This window comes from Apteryx rowi, unplaced genomic scaffold, assembly GCF_003343035.1.
Source record: "Apteryx rowi isolate R43461 unplaced genomic scaffold, aptRow1 scaffold_156, whole genome shotgun sequence".
Classification (NCBI taxonomy): Eukaryota; Metazoa; Chordata; class Aves; order Apterygiformes; family Apterygidae; genus Apteryx; species Apteryx rowi.
This window is the reverse complement of record NW_020447819.1, coordinates 1,342,698-1,357,412: the sequence shown is the minus strand read 5'-3', so window position 1 is coordinate 1,357,412 and position 14,715 is coordinate 1,342,698. Positions and strand designations below refer to the sequence as shown.

Genomic DNA, 14,715 nt, shown 5'->3' with positions numbered 1-14,715 from the left:
CGCCCCCACGCGCAGCGGCCGTTAGGTTGTCTCAGCAGTTATCTCTCGCTGCAGGTCTGCCCGGTGACGGACGCTGACGCTTTATTTTCGTGTAGGTTTCTCATTTTTTGTGTGATTTGGCAAGCATGTGATTATAGCATACTCAGGTTTTTGTAGAAATGATATCGTTTAGGCTGTATTCTGAGGTGTCAAGGTGACTTTTTTTTTTTGGTTTGGTCTAGAGATCAGAGACTTTAAGAGCAAAGGAGGATGACTGAAAACCTAAGCCCCTTAGCTCAGTTGTGGATGGCAGAGCAGCCCATGAGGATGAGCGGCAGCAGACCTCGAGTTGGTTACCTCTCCAGCCCTAATTCCTCAGCAAGGACATACAGTGCTGGCAATAAGCAGGCAGTGGCCAGCCTAGCACCCAAACTGGGAGGTTTTCTGTCAACCAGCTGCCCAGTTAGCAGGGCCCAAGCAGTCCCTGTCTCCCCCCACCCCAGCAAACCACTGCAGCAAGGTCAAACCGTTGAGGGGAAACATGTGCTTGCAGATTTGCTTGGGTTTGCTGCCTTATGGAGCAGCAGTTCTACACTGGATAGGTCTAGTCTTTAAATATTAAAACATATTTTTATACTGTTCTGAGCTGAAACCTGGTCAGGGGGCCTGGTAATCTGTTTCTACAAGGCTCTGGCCTGTGCTAGAAAGTGTATTGCGTATTCTCGCTTACCTCTCTTTTCCTCTCCCTTCATTCTGTAATTTAAATGTGAGTGTTGCTTCTAGGCCTTTTTCTGTTCCTTCCCACCCTTGGTTGTCTTGCCAAAGTATTAGCAACTACTTGTGCAGTAAGGAAGCAGAGCCTTGCAGGGGAGGGAAGCTATACAGGCAGCAAAAGTCCCAGGGGAGGAAAAAAAGCAGTAAGAGAAAAAGTTTGCTGCAGGCACCTTTTAACAGTCAGTTCTGAAATCAGCTATAGTTAATATCTAGTTCCAATGAACTAGGCAGAACCACCTCCAACACAGCGTCCCGTTCCCCCACCTCCGTTCCTTGATTGGGAATTCAGTGTTTAGGAGTATCTCTTTTGTTTTGTTGTTTTATGATTGTGTCCTTCCTGTAGTATCTTCTCCCCAGCTAACTGGCTTTCACTTTCAGTTATAAGGCCTTGTATTTTCTTTTTTATAGTACACAGAAAACTGAACATTATAAAATCTTTCAAAGTATTCACTGGTATTCAATCTCATTTCTTAAATTTTGATTAAAAAGTACTTGTAATGTTTGGGGCTGCGTTATTAGCATGAGAAACAGCTCCACGAATGAGGCTCTTTGAATAACCTTGAGGACCTGCTGCTTCCTCATCGCTTCTTCCATCTTCCCTAGTTGTCAGTTTTTCAGGTGTTTGACTTCATACATTCATCTAATTTTGGCTTGCTGTCTGCAACCATTGGCATATGTTTGCAGCATGTCATAGTGGGTATGGTAGAATGTCTGTACACGACGAGCAGCTATAACAAAACAATTTCAGTTTAAAATTGCGTTCAAGTTTATTTACGCTAACTTTTTTCTTTATTGTTGATAGAGCTAAAGTTTCATACATGGTATCTAACTCTTGCCTTAATAGGAAGACATATTTTGAAAATGTCTTTTTTGCTTTAGTTACGAGTGTCTCATTTAGTCTTTCACTGCCTTAGGATAGTTATTGACTTACCTGGTTCTATTTATTATTATTAGTCATATCACTGGGATGCTTGAATTTATGCTCTGCATATTTGCATGTGCCCATTGCTTCATTTCCAGATGTTGATACAAAGGCTTAATCATCACAGCATGAGAAGACAGCACCATCTCTTGGGCTTCAGATACTGTAACCATGTGAGTAGGCTTCCCTGAATTAATTCTCTCTGATGAGACTATGAACTGTGAACTGAAGGTAATTCATGGAAAACAGTTTACAGAATGTGTATTGCCCCAACCCTCCTTTAATTCTTGCACCACTTATACATAAATCAATCAGATACAGCTAGGAGCATGTTCATGATCTAAAGTTTTGAAGCCTTTTTTTCCCCCCCACAGTCTTGCACAACTACAGGTGTGTTCTTCTGTCTGTAACGCAAGCAGAAACTGTGTAATAATGAATATACCAGAACGGGTTGCAGTACTGGTGTCTTTCTGAAACTGGGCAATTAAGGTGAAGAAAAGCAAATAAAATTCTTTGAGAGGGGGCTAATATTGGAAAAATTCTGTCCTCCTAGATAACAAATAGGAAGGGGCAGAATCAGCACCGGTATCGGTTCATAGCAGGTAAGTGCCACCCACACCAAAAAAATGTTGGCGTCAGTCTCCAACTTCTAGCATTTTTTTCTTTGTCAATTACAAATATAAAGGAAGAGGGGGGAAAACAATCTCCCTTCAAGTCAGTCTTACATAATGCTTTGTTTTGCAAGGGTTCTACTAATCACGTCAATACTGAGCCTCTAGTAGTCAGTTTTTGGTAATTACATTGGAAATGCCCAGTTTGTACCTAGTAATTCCAACTATAATTACCATGAAATTGTATAACTACAAATTACCCTGTCATGTGGATGGCCTAAATAAGCATGTACAGTACCTGCTTTGTGATAACAAATTAGAATTATATGGTTGGTGAGCTGGTAGTAATACAAGATTTTGAAGTGGCCAATCAAGCTGGCTAGTTATGTGGGGAGAAAGTGTGGGTTTTTTTCTCATACTTGGTTTAGATTTTCAAATAATGGATTTATTTCTTCCCTGATACTTGCTTATCAGGAAAAAAACACTGACTTGGGTTTTGTTTCTTCTTTTTTAGTTAACATTTATATTGTGTAGAATCATTTGCTTGTCCATTGTCAGCTGTTGCATTTGTTCATTTGAGTGCCTGCTACTGCTTGTGGGACATTTCCTGTTTTTTTTTTTTTAATTATTATTTAATGATTTTAACAGTATGAATTAGAAAAAGGCTGCTTTGCATTTTTCTCAAAGAGCATTACATCTGTTTGCAGCAAAAACAGTTAATGGCGAAAATGCTTTGGGAGATTATACATAGATGCAACCTTTTATTTTCATTAGTTTTTATTTGAGGAAGGGAAAAATCATGCCTAAAAGTGATATACATCATAAAGCAGTCTGCTCAGCGTGTCAGAATCCCCTTTCAGAAGATCCCTATTGTAATTCTTTCTTACAAAGTGAAAATAATGTTGATCTTCCTCATTTGCTCTTTATCTCTAATCTTTCTTGAAGGGGAAGACAGGCCTGCTTGAAAAACAGAAAATGGTAATACTGGGTCATTTGAAAGCCTAGCTAGACTAAAGCACCACAAAACACAGTCTAACTATGAAAGTGGGCTCATGCTTAATAACTGCTGTTGTTACTAGTCTTACTTTCTGATGATAACAGACTCAACCTTGACAAATACAAAACTGATGAAAAGCAGTAGTCTTCTACTCCAGGAGTGGTGTTGTACTTCTTGCAGCCATAGCCAAAACCAAAGTTACTACTGAAGATAGCTTCTACATCTCCGGTGAAGAAGATATGGAAGAGAGAAGTAAGATTAAAAACTCAGATCAAAAAGAAGAACTCTTCAGTAGGGTAAATTGGATGGAAAGTACAGATCATTGGTTTTAGTTTTTGCTAAATGTAGATGGTGTTGTCACTAAATCCCACCAGATGGCAGCATAAAAAAGTTGTTGTGTTACTTTATTTCTGAGGCAAAGTTTGCCTCCAAGTTTCGTTTTGGGGGGTTTGCCATGGAAAAAATGAGTTGCTGTGATCAGAACATGTTGAATGCTGATTTTTATTATCTGACTGGACCTGTTTTTAAAACCAGAGTGTGAGAAGACTTAGTCCCATCTCTCAAAAATGCTTGTTTCATGTATTTTCATTGTTAATCATGTGCAAGTACATTAGTAACCTGATTATATAAAAGACTATATAACTTGGGACCTAAAGTTCTTTTAGTGAATGATAGAACTCCCTCCTCTTTCAGTGGTAATTGAATCTCTATGCAAAGGTAATGGTAACTGTTCCTCATCTGTAAGAGTCATGTGGACTTTCCTCTCGTTTCTCTTAGAGAAATGTATAATTGTTACCAAAACGTTTGTCGCTGTTCATGCCAAGCCATACTACCAGCAAGAGCTGGGCTTTCTAAAGTTGAATTTAAGTTAATTCTCATGCTTTTTTTTGTGGTTTCTTTGGTATATGCCCAAGTAAATTAGGTAGCCACCTACATGAAATGGAAGGCTCTCAGAGGTTTACAACCTCATCTATTTGTCCTTATCTAAGTTCCTTTATTCTGTGTTTCTTGGAGAATCTCTTCCTTACCTAGTTTCCTCTTTTCTGAGGAGTAAATATTTATAGAAGCAAGTAGTTCCAGACAGTTTGTTGTATTCGATAGTACATACAGTTGCAAATCCAAATGCATGGCTTCCTTTTGCAGTAATTTATTTCTGCCAGCCTCATTTGTCAGTCGTTAGCAAGGACAGGTGAAAAGTAGTAGTAACAGGGTTAACCGGTGTGTCCATAGATTAGTAGTGGGCCCTAGACTGATCTCTAGAAACAATCATCTTTGTTATCTAAATCCAGAGTTTGACAGGACATTCCATTGAGCTGGCTTTTCAAATACTTACGCAGTTCTTTCTGTTTCAAGCAGATGTGAATTGTGCTATATGCAAACATCAATCTATGTTAAAAAGAAATAACACAGAAGTTCTTACCCTGGAAATGATTCAGTTATGTATTTTTCTGTTGATTGTTGTTTGCTTTCTGCTTTTGTCTTAGCTAGATGCACCGTACTATTTTTTTTTCTGTGTTTCAATTAAATATGCAAACCAGCACGAAGTTTTCAGAGATTCAAATTGAGAATATGTTTTAAAGAAATATCCCTTAAGGTGTCAAGAAACATTATGGTCAGGTATTTTCAAAGTGTGTAAGGACTTTGAACTCTCTCTAGCATGCATTGTTTATGACTATTAATACTTATAACATTTCAATTCTCAAATTCTCCTTATCCTCTTCTTTGTGTTGTCTCTAAAGAATCCGTCTTTCAGAGGGTGCTGATTGGAAAATAACTAGTAGAGGGGTTTCCTCTGACTGTAACTTTGTAATTGGAACATTTCAAAAAGCTTCTGAGGGAGTTTATAGTAACTTTGATTGCAGTGAATGAAGATAATTCAACAATCAGGTTTTTGAGCTGGCCAGGTGTTTGTTTAACCTATCAACAAGATCAAGGACTGACTTACAGTCACAGCTTTCTGTATATTGACTCAATAATTTTTTGGGTTGGTTGTCTGAAAACATTTTTCAGCTAGCCAGTTCTACTGCAGAGAACTTCTTTGATTACTTGAGCTGTACTCAGAGCTGTAAAAAGATGGATCAAAAAGGTAACTGAATAACTGGTTTTTAATTTGGAAGGGAGTGGGATTTACTCATCATTCTTATTCTGTGTGTTTATGTAAATGTGTTTATGTAAAAAGCACAAGAATCTTTCTTCTGCAATGCCAGTTGCATTCCAATGAAGTTTACTACAAGTGGAGAATTTCTGTCTAAGCATGTCTCTGATCACTGAGTATGTTTTTATAAGGTCTGCTTTCATGTGCTCTTAGTCACATTTGCTGTAACTCATGGACTTCATTATGTGCTCCTGAAATCAAGGGAAGTCCTGAGAGAACTATATTATAGCTACTTGTTAAAGGCTACTTATTTCTGTGTGATCATCTGAAGAAGAACGTTTTTGAACTTTTTGTTCAGTCTTTCAAACTGGTAGCACAGAGTTTGCCTTCCACAAAGTTAACATCATCTAGTATCTGGAGATATGTTACAGTTGCCTACTAATCCAGAACTTTAGCTCTACAGGCTTTCTATAAAGTTTCTTACACAATGGAACTATGTAAACAACTGTACAAAAACCATCCAGTAATTAATAATTCTGAAGTAATTTGGGGCATAAAATATGTATTCTACTGGTGCAGTATGTTCCCATTCCAGGAGTACACAACCCTGTCTAGTAGTTCTTTTCGTATCTCTAGTGCATCAGCAATCCCACTAACACAAATCATTTTCTTCCTAGTATCTTTAATTTCTTCTTGCTTTTGAACCTAAATATCTCCAAAGCTAGAAAACTACCTGTTCTGCTTGAAATTATTTAGTAAGCTAAGGTAAAATCTTTAGATTAAATACAGGCAGAGAACCTAGCAAATTAGAACAGAAACAGTGGTACTTCAGAATGCTTCCAGTCAGTGTATCTAAAACAACAGATTCTGTCCAGACCCCTGTGGAATGTGATGGTTTGTCTGAAAGAAGCATTCACGTTCCTCCACAAATTTGCCCTGTATACTGTACCAAAACCATGAATCACTCACTCATTTTCATGCTGGATGAAATGACTATAAACAGCAAGAAATTGGTATACTTTTTACATTTTGCAAATCAGTGTAGTGTCTGAGGTTACTATCTGATATAACTCCTCTGAATAAGAGCTTTAAGCAAAATTAGCAAACTATTATGTAACTGTCACAGGAAGCAAACCAGTAACTGGCAGTAGTAACATTGTTTCTACAGCTCTGATACCTTTCATGCTTATCTATGGTTGTTTTAGACCAATATTGGTACTGCCGTATTTGTTCTAACAGCTGAAAACTTCAGGTTCTGTCTGTGATACCATCATTTTCATATTCCACTGTGTTTCCAAAGCAGGTAAAAGAGTTAAGAATGTCTGTGAATAACAGTCATCTGCCACTGCTTTAGCATAGTATATCTTGCAAGTCTTGGTATGAAGACTGGTGTGACTAGGTTCATAAGCTTAATAATATGTGATGCTTTTCCCTGTTGAGAAGCTTTATAAATGCACTCAAAAGTTCCTGTTCAGCACTCACTGACAACTTGGGTATATTTAAGGATTTTATTGAGAGTCATTTCAATGAAAATGATGAAGAGTCCTATAAGATTCATCTGCTGAATTTCTTGAAATTATTTGAAATTCTTAGTTTCTTATGATATGGCTTCACTTTGAATTTGTCTAGATTCTTATTTTGGTTCTTACTTAATTCGCTTTCTTTCTATGCACACAGTTCTCTCTGCTGGTGGGTGCTTGCAGCCTCATCTAGCTAAAACTGCCCTGAGCTAGCCTGCTGCTTGAGTTAGAGACCAAATTTTTATTCTGACATGTAACCAGACCACTTTTCAAAGAGGATGCAGCATATATCATAGAACTTCATTGCCCGAGCTAGTGAAAAAGAGTCATAAAGGTCTCAGCTTACCACAATGCCATGAGATGTACTTCTGAAAATCATAGCAAGACAAAGGGCAGCTCCTGCAGAGGCACCGGGAGCTAAGGGAGTTCCCTGGGGTGACGGCTATACCTAATCTGTGGTACTTTAGGCAAAGGTACTAGTTATTTGGGCTTGATCTATAATGAAAGTACTTTTCAGAGAGGCTGGCAGCTGAATAGCTGTGTGCTAGTGAGAGCTAAGTTGTCCAAATTTAAAGCTTTAGTGTGCCTCACTAAATCACTGATTTAGCACAAGGTGGTTTTATTTAAAAGTTAGAAAAGTGGGACTTAAAGTCTGTGTTATGGATGCTTCCAAAAATTAATTATTGAATTAAGTGTGTATTAACGTAATGATGACTCTGAAAAATATCTGAAGTCCATGATTTATTCTGCAGACTTAAAATCAGCTTATAGCCTTACATAAAGGGAGAAGAAGAATTCCGTATTGTTTTCATGTTTTCAAAATAGTTTTAGAATAATCAAGGAACTGTCACCATTTCAGGGAATGTTAATGAGTCTTTTATAGTTCAGATAAGTCAAAATAACCAGTAGGGCTGTGTGTTGTCTTGGCAAATGTGTAATATGAGATTTTAAGGTATATGGTATTTTGAAGTATCGTCTCAAGAAATCATGCGCTTCAGAAGAACTCTATAACTTCTGAATCTAAAGTTAGGCAGCTCATATGTTTCCTTATTTAATGTCTTTTATTAGCAGAGATTTTAAAGAAAAAAAGTCTGAAAGGGAGGAACTTCTAACTGGCAAAAATGTGTTGTCAGCATCTTTAATGAGTAATGTATGTATTTTAAGTTGATCTCCCTTTGGTATGCCTGAAGAAAAACACATCTTAGTGTAGAGTAGCATATAACACTTCAAGTGTATTATACAGATGGATGCAGCGAGGGAACGTGCACTGCTTCTCATTGGTTCCTTTTGAGGTTTGGCATTCTTCTTTACAATTAGAGTGAAACTATAATGTTGTAGTTGACAGTTTGTGGTTTCTGTTGATTATACTTGAATAGAGAAGGATGCTTATAATTCATCAGCTTAAAATTTACTAGTTTATTTTGTTGCATCTATTGGAAAATTCTCAGGAAGTCTAAGGGCTACAGCTTTAGAATTTAGGCTTCAAAAAGAATTAGCCTGGAACAGTATATATTGGTTATTATTTTCTTTAAACCTTGAGTTGATCTGTTAATGAATAACATGACATAACAGAAATTTTCATAAAAGATTATATGTAATGGAAACCCTTATGTAAAATTTTTAGAACCTGTTGTATAAGAATACATGCATAGGCAACAGCAAAAACTTCTTTAAAAATACTTTCTCATAAGTTAATTTATTTTTGCATGCTTCTGTAAAAGTGGTAATATATAGAAATTTGAATTACATGGGAATATTTCATATTCCCAAGAATGCATAAAGTGGACATTCACTTATGCTTTACTTCTGTTAATGTAAAGTGCCACCAAATCATGCTATCTGTTTACTTCTTGTCGTGTAGAAGAGCGCTGCTAGAGTACAGCAAACTGTGCAGGTAAATTAAAACACCCTTAATCTACATTACTGAATTTCAGTGGGTCTTCTAAAATTGTAGTGGTACAGAGAAACAGTGTTTTGCTTTGCCAACAGAATAGACCAACTATAAAACCCCCAGGTAAACTACTGATTGAATATCTTCATTCTTCGCATTTCTAAACTAAAATTACACACTTTGTCTCTCATCCATAACTCTTGGGGTTTTGTTTTCTCCTATCAAGATGCTATGTTAAAAAAGACGAGTTTTGGTAACTTCCTCCAATAGAGAGAGGAAAACTAGTTATAACCTTCTTCTAGCTCCCTTTCCTAAGACATACAAGGAGATCTGCAAGCATTAGGTGTATTCAAAGCTAAGCAGAACAACCTATAGATACTGATAGGTGTCTATCATAGCTGTTAAGAGCAAGTGCCCTTCTCAAAGAACCTCTTTATAAAGCTGTTCTTTCTGAGCTATGGCTCTAATGCCTGGATAAGCATGTTTCTCTTAACACCTTTGACTGGGCTTGCTGGATTAACACTTTTAAGAGTTTCCTGGATAGTTTAAAGAGTCAGTATCCATATTTTTACGGCTGATCCACGTACTGTCTTTATGTCTGTGTGGCTCTAATGCATGCATGGCCATAGCGTTCGCTGTGTAAGCAGCACTGGACAATGTAGTCTCATCAGACTTAAGTGTTGGTATTTGGGCCTTCAGCCATTTTGGTAACAAAGAAAACATGTAGATTAAGGTACTAACTTGTACACATTTTTCAGATTTCAGATTTTTCTTTTTCAGTAGACGTTCAAGTGTATCGATTGGTGAAGCAACAAGGTAATAAAGAGGTAGCTGTTCCCGTTTTATAGATTATATAAAAATACTGCAAATGCCAGTGCTTCTTGTAGCTGTATTAGACTATAAAAATTCTTGAACTTGCAGTCTGGCAGGCAGGAGAAATAAGTTTATGTGGTTTAACATGTTTCTGATTCTGTGATGCTTGCCTAATAGTGACACTGACCATTTGGAGACTCTCATTTTGCTGACAGTCTGTTAGTAGGCCAGTTGAGCTTGTCTTCTCAGGATCTCCAGGAACAAGGTTTTTCTGAGAGAAGATGTGTGTGTTTTGAGTTCATATATGCTGTTAGAAAACAGAAGTCACAAGGTATAAAGTTTTGAATTCAGTTCTTCATACTAATGAAATTTTGGGATTATATCTATCAGCATTTGCACCGGAAGTATTTGCATGTGATCAGAGAACATCCTCTATTTTATGGTTCACTGTTCCAGAATTGCTAAGCAAGCCAACTTTAATCACCAGTGCTGGTGAACTGGTGAACTTGGTGAACTGTTTATGATCAATCCGTAGGGGTTTTTTTGTGTTCTTTTTTTTCATAACAAAAAACAGCAATTGAATAAAAAGCTGAAACAGTCTTCCAAAACAGAAAGAGGTTACTTGGTTACTTTTCTCATTTTTTGTTGTTTTGGGTTTTTTTTTTTGACTGAGCTCTACATTTCTACATTTGAAAGGTTCTGCATTAGAGTTCAGATTCTTTTAGCCATTCTCTGCTGTTAATGATAAAAGTATTTTGCATTAGATGTTTAGGGCAAAAAAACAGCATAAACTTAATGTTCAGTTCATGAATTCAATCAGCTAAATTAGACTCATGCATTTTCTTCATTTGCTGAATCAGAGTATGATAACATTTACAGGTTTATGGTTTTTAGATGCAACAGAAGATTGGCACAAAAAAATGGACAGAACAAGTGTTGTACAACTACTTTATATGGCATGCTGTTTTTCAGGCAACTGACACAGTGCAACAGTGCACTGGTAGACTGGCTGCCTGCAGTCATTGGATACTTTCCATGTACAATAGCTAGTCTTACGCCATTACTAGATGAGATTTCCCTCTCTACATAGGAAATACTGCAAGTTCTGTGATAGAAATGCTCCAGTTCAATGAACAGCTGCCTCTTTTTCTCCTTAATGGCCCACCTGTGACATAGAAACTAAACCATTGTTTGCTTTTAGGTTGCACCAACTGTTGATTAATGGTTGTGGGGGTACATAATTTGCCAACCTGAAGCTTTTATATATTTGGTTCTGGAAAGGAATTGTTGTGATGAAAAGAAAATTGAGTGCTGGAAAATGTTCAGCCAGTATTTGAGAAACATAAACATTGGCAAATAAGGGGGTCCATTCATAAGCTAAACGTATAAGTGATTTTCTATCTTGCTATTGATTAGTGCTAAGAGCATACAATCTAGAGCAGCTTTGTAAACTCCAATAATGAGAATGTTTGGGAAAAGCAAGCTTATTGTTACAGTCCAGGAGGTGGATGTGAATGTGATCATGCTGGCACATCTCACTGGACTATTCTCTGTGTATGGAGAAAATTTTGTATTGTTTCTAATGCTTATTGATTGCAGTTATTTACTTCACAATAGCTCGGAGTGTAGAGACAGACACTGTGTTCTGTTAGTGATGTAAGCTCAAGTGACAAGTCAAAATGAAAGACTTGTCCAAATGATTTTAAGACAATAAATATGATGGCTGTTCATTGACAGCATGTTAAATATTAATTTCTCAAACTGTGAGTTTTAAAGGCTTTGACATGTGTCGAGATTCTCACTGCTTAAAACCAGTCTCCAACAAAAATTTCTTACAGAGTGAAAGAGCAAATGTTGACTTGTATGACAAGCAAATAGGGCTTTTTAGTTTGTATGTATTTTTTTTAGTTTGTATGTATTTAAAAAAATTTGAAATTTAACTCTCAGTGTATTTTCAGACATAATGTAGGCTATTGTTTAAAAATACCTAGGTAGCTCAAAGCTTGTTAATTGTTTCATTCATGTTAGGCAAATGTTCCTAAAGGCTCTCCTAGCCTATGATAATACCAGTGAAATAAAAAAGCATCAATGCTGTTGCTTTAAAGTGCTGCCAAATGCTGTATTTGCTATGAAAGGTAGAGCTTGTATAAAAACAAAAGGGAAGAAATAGAATCTGTGCTTCTGAAGAATGCAGTGTTATTCAGATGGCCTTCTCAGAGGGGAAAAAAGTGTATTTTCTAAGATCTTCAGATACTAAAACCCATTTACTGTTGTTGAAAAAATTCTCTTTGAGAGAGGATTTAGCTCCTACTGATCCTTAAGGGACTTGTTTTGATAGTCTTTATAGAAGATTTTCTCAGTAACTTCTGATTTGTTGTAAAGGAGCAATTCCTGATTTGTTCTCAAGCACCTTTTTGATGCGTGTTTGTTAATGAGGTTCGTGTATGTACAGGAATGAGGAAGAAAAGTCAATCAGAATTGTTTACTGTGAAAAAGTAGGAACATTCGGATTTTCCTGGATCTCCAGTTCTCTTTCTAGCCCGCAGGGCATTGAGAGTCTGGATTTCATTTGGTGTGTTATGTGGCCTGTTCAGCAGTTTGTGAAAACTGATCCTGCTTTCTATTTACACTAGATTCTGTATTTTCATTGTACTTTCTGAACATGAAGACATTTCCTTAGGTTTTGAGATATGCCCACTTTTAGATTTAACTCCATTTTCTAATAATTTGCACAGGTGATCAGAAAGTCCTGGTTTTACTGTGGATAAGCTAATTAAGAGGGATAAACAAGCTTTCTTGAAATGTCTTTGCATTGCTTTTTGCTTTTTTTATGAGCAATTAAAAAATATCCAACAGTACATCCCTTTTCAAAATGTAAAAAGTAGCATCAAATACTGGCTGTTTGAAGTAAAGGGCAACCATAGTACTGAGACTCTACAGAGAGTGGTTTAGCTCCATCAGTTTTTCCAGTTCTTCTGATTAGGTTCCCTGGTTTTGCATGTGTGCTCAGTTTACAGAGTTATCTAGGAAAATGAGGCTGCATTACAAATCATGTCTTGGTCTAATAAAAGGGTGTCACACTGCTTAGCTAAAAAGAACTTGGATCACATTCACATGATTTCCCATCATTCTCCTGTCAAACTGTCTCTTCCTTGATCTAGGAGAACTGTCTGTGTAGTTGATACCATAGTTAATTCATCTGCTGGCTTTGCTACAGAAAGCAACCATGGCTGTTAACCAGTGTTAATATTAATAGAGTAATGTTTTTCTGTTTTGAGTAAAAATAAAAATTATAGCGCATACTGGAGTGATGTGAATACAGTATTTTAAAGGCAAATTGGACTTCTGCACATTTTTAATTTATTCTTATTATTTATATTTAAATATTTCCTTAATTCCAATCAATGTACTTAGTCTAAAGCTACACAGTTTGTGTTTGCTGCACAGACTATCCAGATGATTTAAGTGGCAAATCTCACTGCCTTTTGTCAAACACCATAATGTAGTATTGTATCCTGGAGCACAATGCAATTTTTGCCTTAGTAGTAGAGACATGCTGAAGAGCTGCTTTCCTCTCTTTAGTTAAGTTCCTTCAAAATTTTTAAAAATTCACATTTTTGGGGCAATTTAGAGTGACATTAAATATCCTGAATTTCACTCACACCTTGTATTTGTCAGTGACCTTTTTTTTTTCCATGGGAAGAATAAAAGAAATTAAAAAACCTTCCTCGCCTGTGGTTGGTTTGTGTTGCCACATTATAACAAGTACTCTTGATTAATTATATTCAGGCAAGAATTAAGGAAATTCTACATCTGTTGATAGATTTTAAATGTGTGTTTGTACTAAAACCAAGTCTGACATATTTCATAATATAATAAAGATTAATCAGACTTAAAATGAAAATCTAAACAGGAAAAAATAAGGGAGTCATACGTTTTTATTCCTATCTCTTTTATAAATAAAATAAAGAAAAATGGAAAGAATCAGTTCTTCATAGTTAAAGGGTATAGGTACCTGCATAACTTCATAGTATTCTAACCTTAATTAGAGGTTAATTTCAATGAATCAGCATTGAACACTGGAAAAATATTTTTTGTTTCTGTTTTTTAATGGATTTGGTTAAGCTTACTTTCATAGTTCTTTTGAAGAAAAGGGCATCCTAGATACATTTTTGGTTTGGCTATCTGTCATAGGTATTTTGATTTCAAAAGTACTGATACCTAATTCTGTTAGGTTCAGGTAGAAGAATGGGATGTTAAGGGTCTGAAATATTTCTTTCCAGCACATGACACAAAATCTGTATTTTTTTCTAAGCAGTTCTCAGTATCAAAACTCCAGATATGTTCTTGTGTCCACTATCCTTGAGTAGCAAATGAAGATGCAAATGTTCTGTTCAATGGCTAAATGCACATTTGCAAAACCTGAACATGGGAGCAAATTTCTTCTGGGTTTTCATTCACATACACCCAAGATCTGCTGTAAGGCTGGTCTGTGAGATCATGCTTCCTGCTTTGTGAAATTAGTTGCTTGCACATCCGGATCAAATGACTGTGTACTTAAAAAGAAATGTCCAGATTCAAATTCTTTACTCGTATGAGCATAGATGCGGCCACATACAGAAGCTGTTTACATAATTGGCAGTGAACAGTGGACAGATCATAGGAGAGGCCCTATATAGCCTTCATTCAGGTAATTTGCACCCTTTTTACTTTTAAACCATTTTTGTCTCTTGCTTCAGTCAGTTCTCATTGGTCCATCCTGTTGAGAATGCTTAATGTTCACGGACATCTTTCCTGTCTGTGGCACTTTTCAGATTGCCATAATTTCCCCTGGCATTCCATCATCTATTTAATTTACAGATGTGCCCGTTATTGCTTCTCTTTATCTTTTAAGTGTAAAACCTGTTGGAATCTTCTTTAAGGTGAACAACAGTGTAATTATAAATTTACTGTAGTACAACCCTGCATAGGAAGTGTTGGATAACCGTATTAAAAGCACAAGAAAATGTTTTTGCAATATCATAATTTAAATCTAAACCTAAGAATAGTTAGGGAGATTACCAAAGAAGCAATGGCCTAAGCCTAAAGCTTTACGCAGGCTGTTGACATTGCA

The 14,715-nt window shown here is 36.5% G+C and overlaps 1 protein-coding gene across 2 annotated transcripts in view; it reads left to right on the top strand.

Annotated features, from left to right (window-relative positions):
• The first annotated feature begins 7 nt into the window (after window positions 1-7).
• Window positions 8-14,715, top strand: part of RORA (RAR related orphan receptor A) — a 238,314-nt gene continuing 223,606 nt past the window's right edge. For both annotated transcript variants that reach the window (XM_026059343.1, XM_026059342.1), the window contains exons 1-3: window positions 8-91; window positions 1,774-1,848; window positions 2,229-2,277. In XM_026059343.1, the coding sequence (XP_025915128.1) occupies window positions 1,774-1,848; window positions 2,229-2,277 (124 nt within the window). In that variant the 5' untranslated portion in view covers window positions 8-91. The remainder of the gene's footprint in view (window positions 92-1,773; window positions 1,849-2,228; window positions 2,278-14,715) is intronic.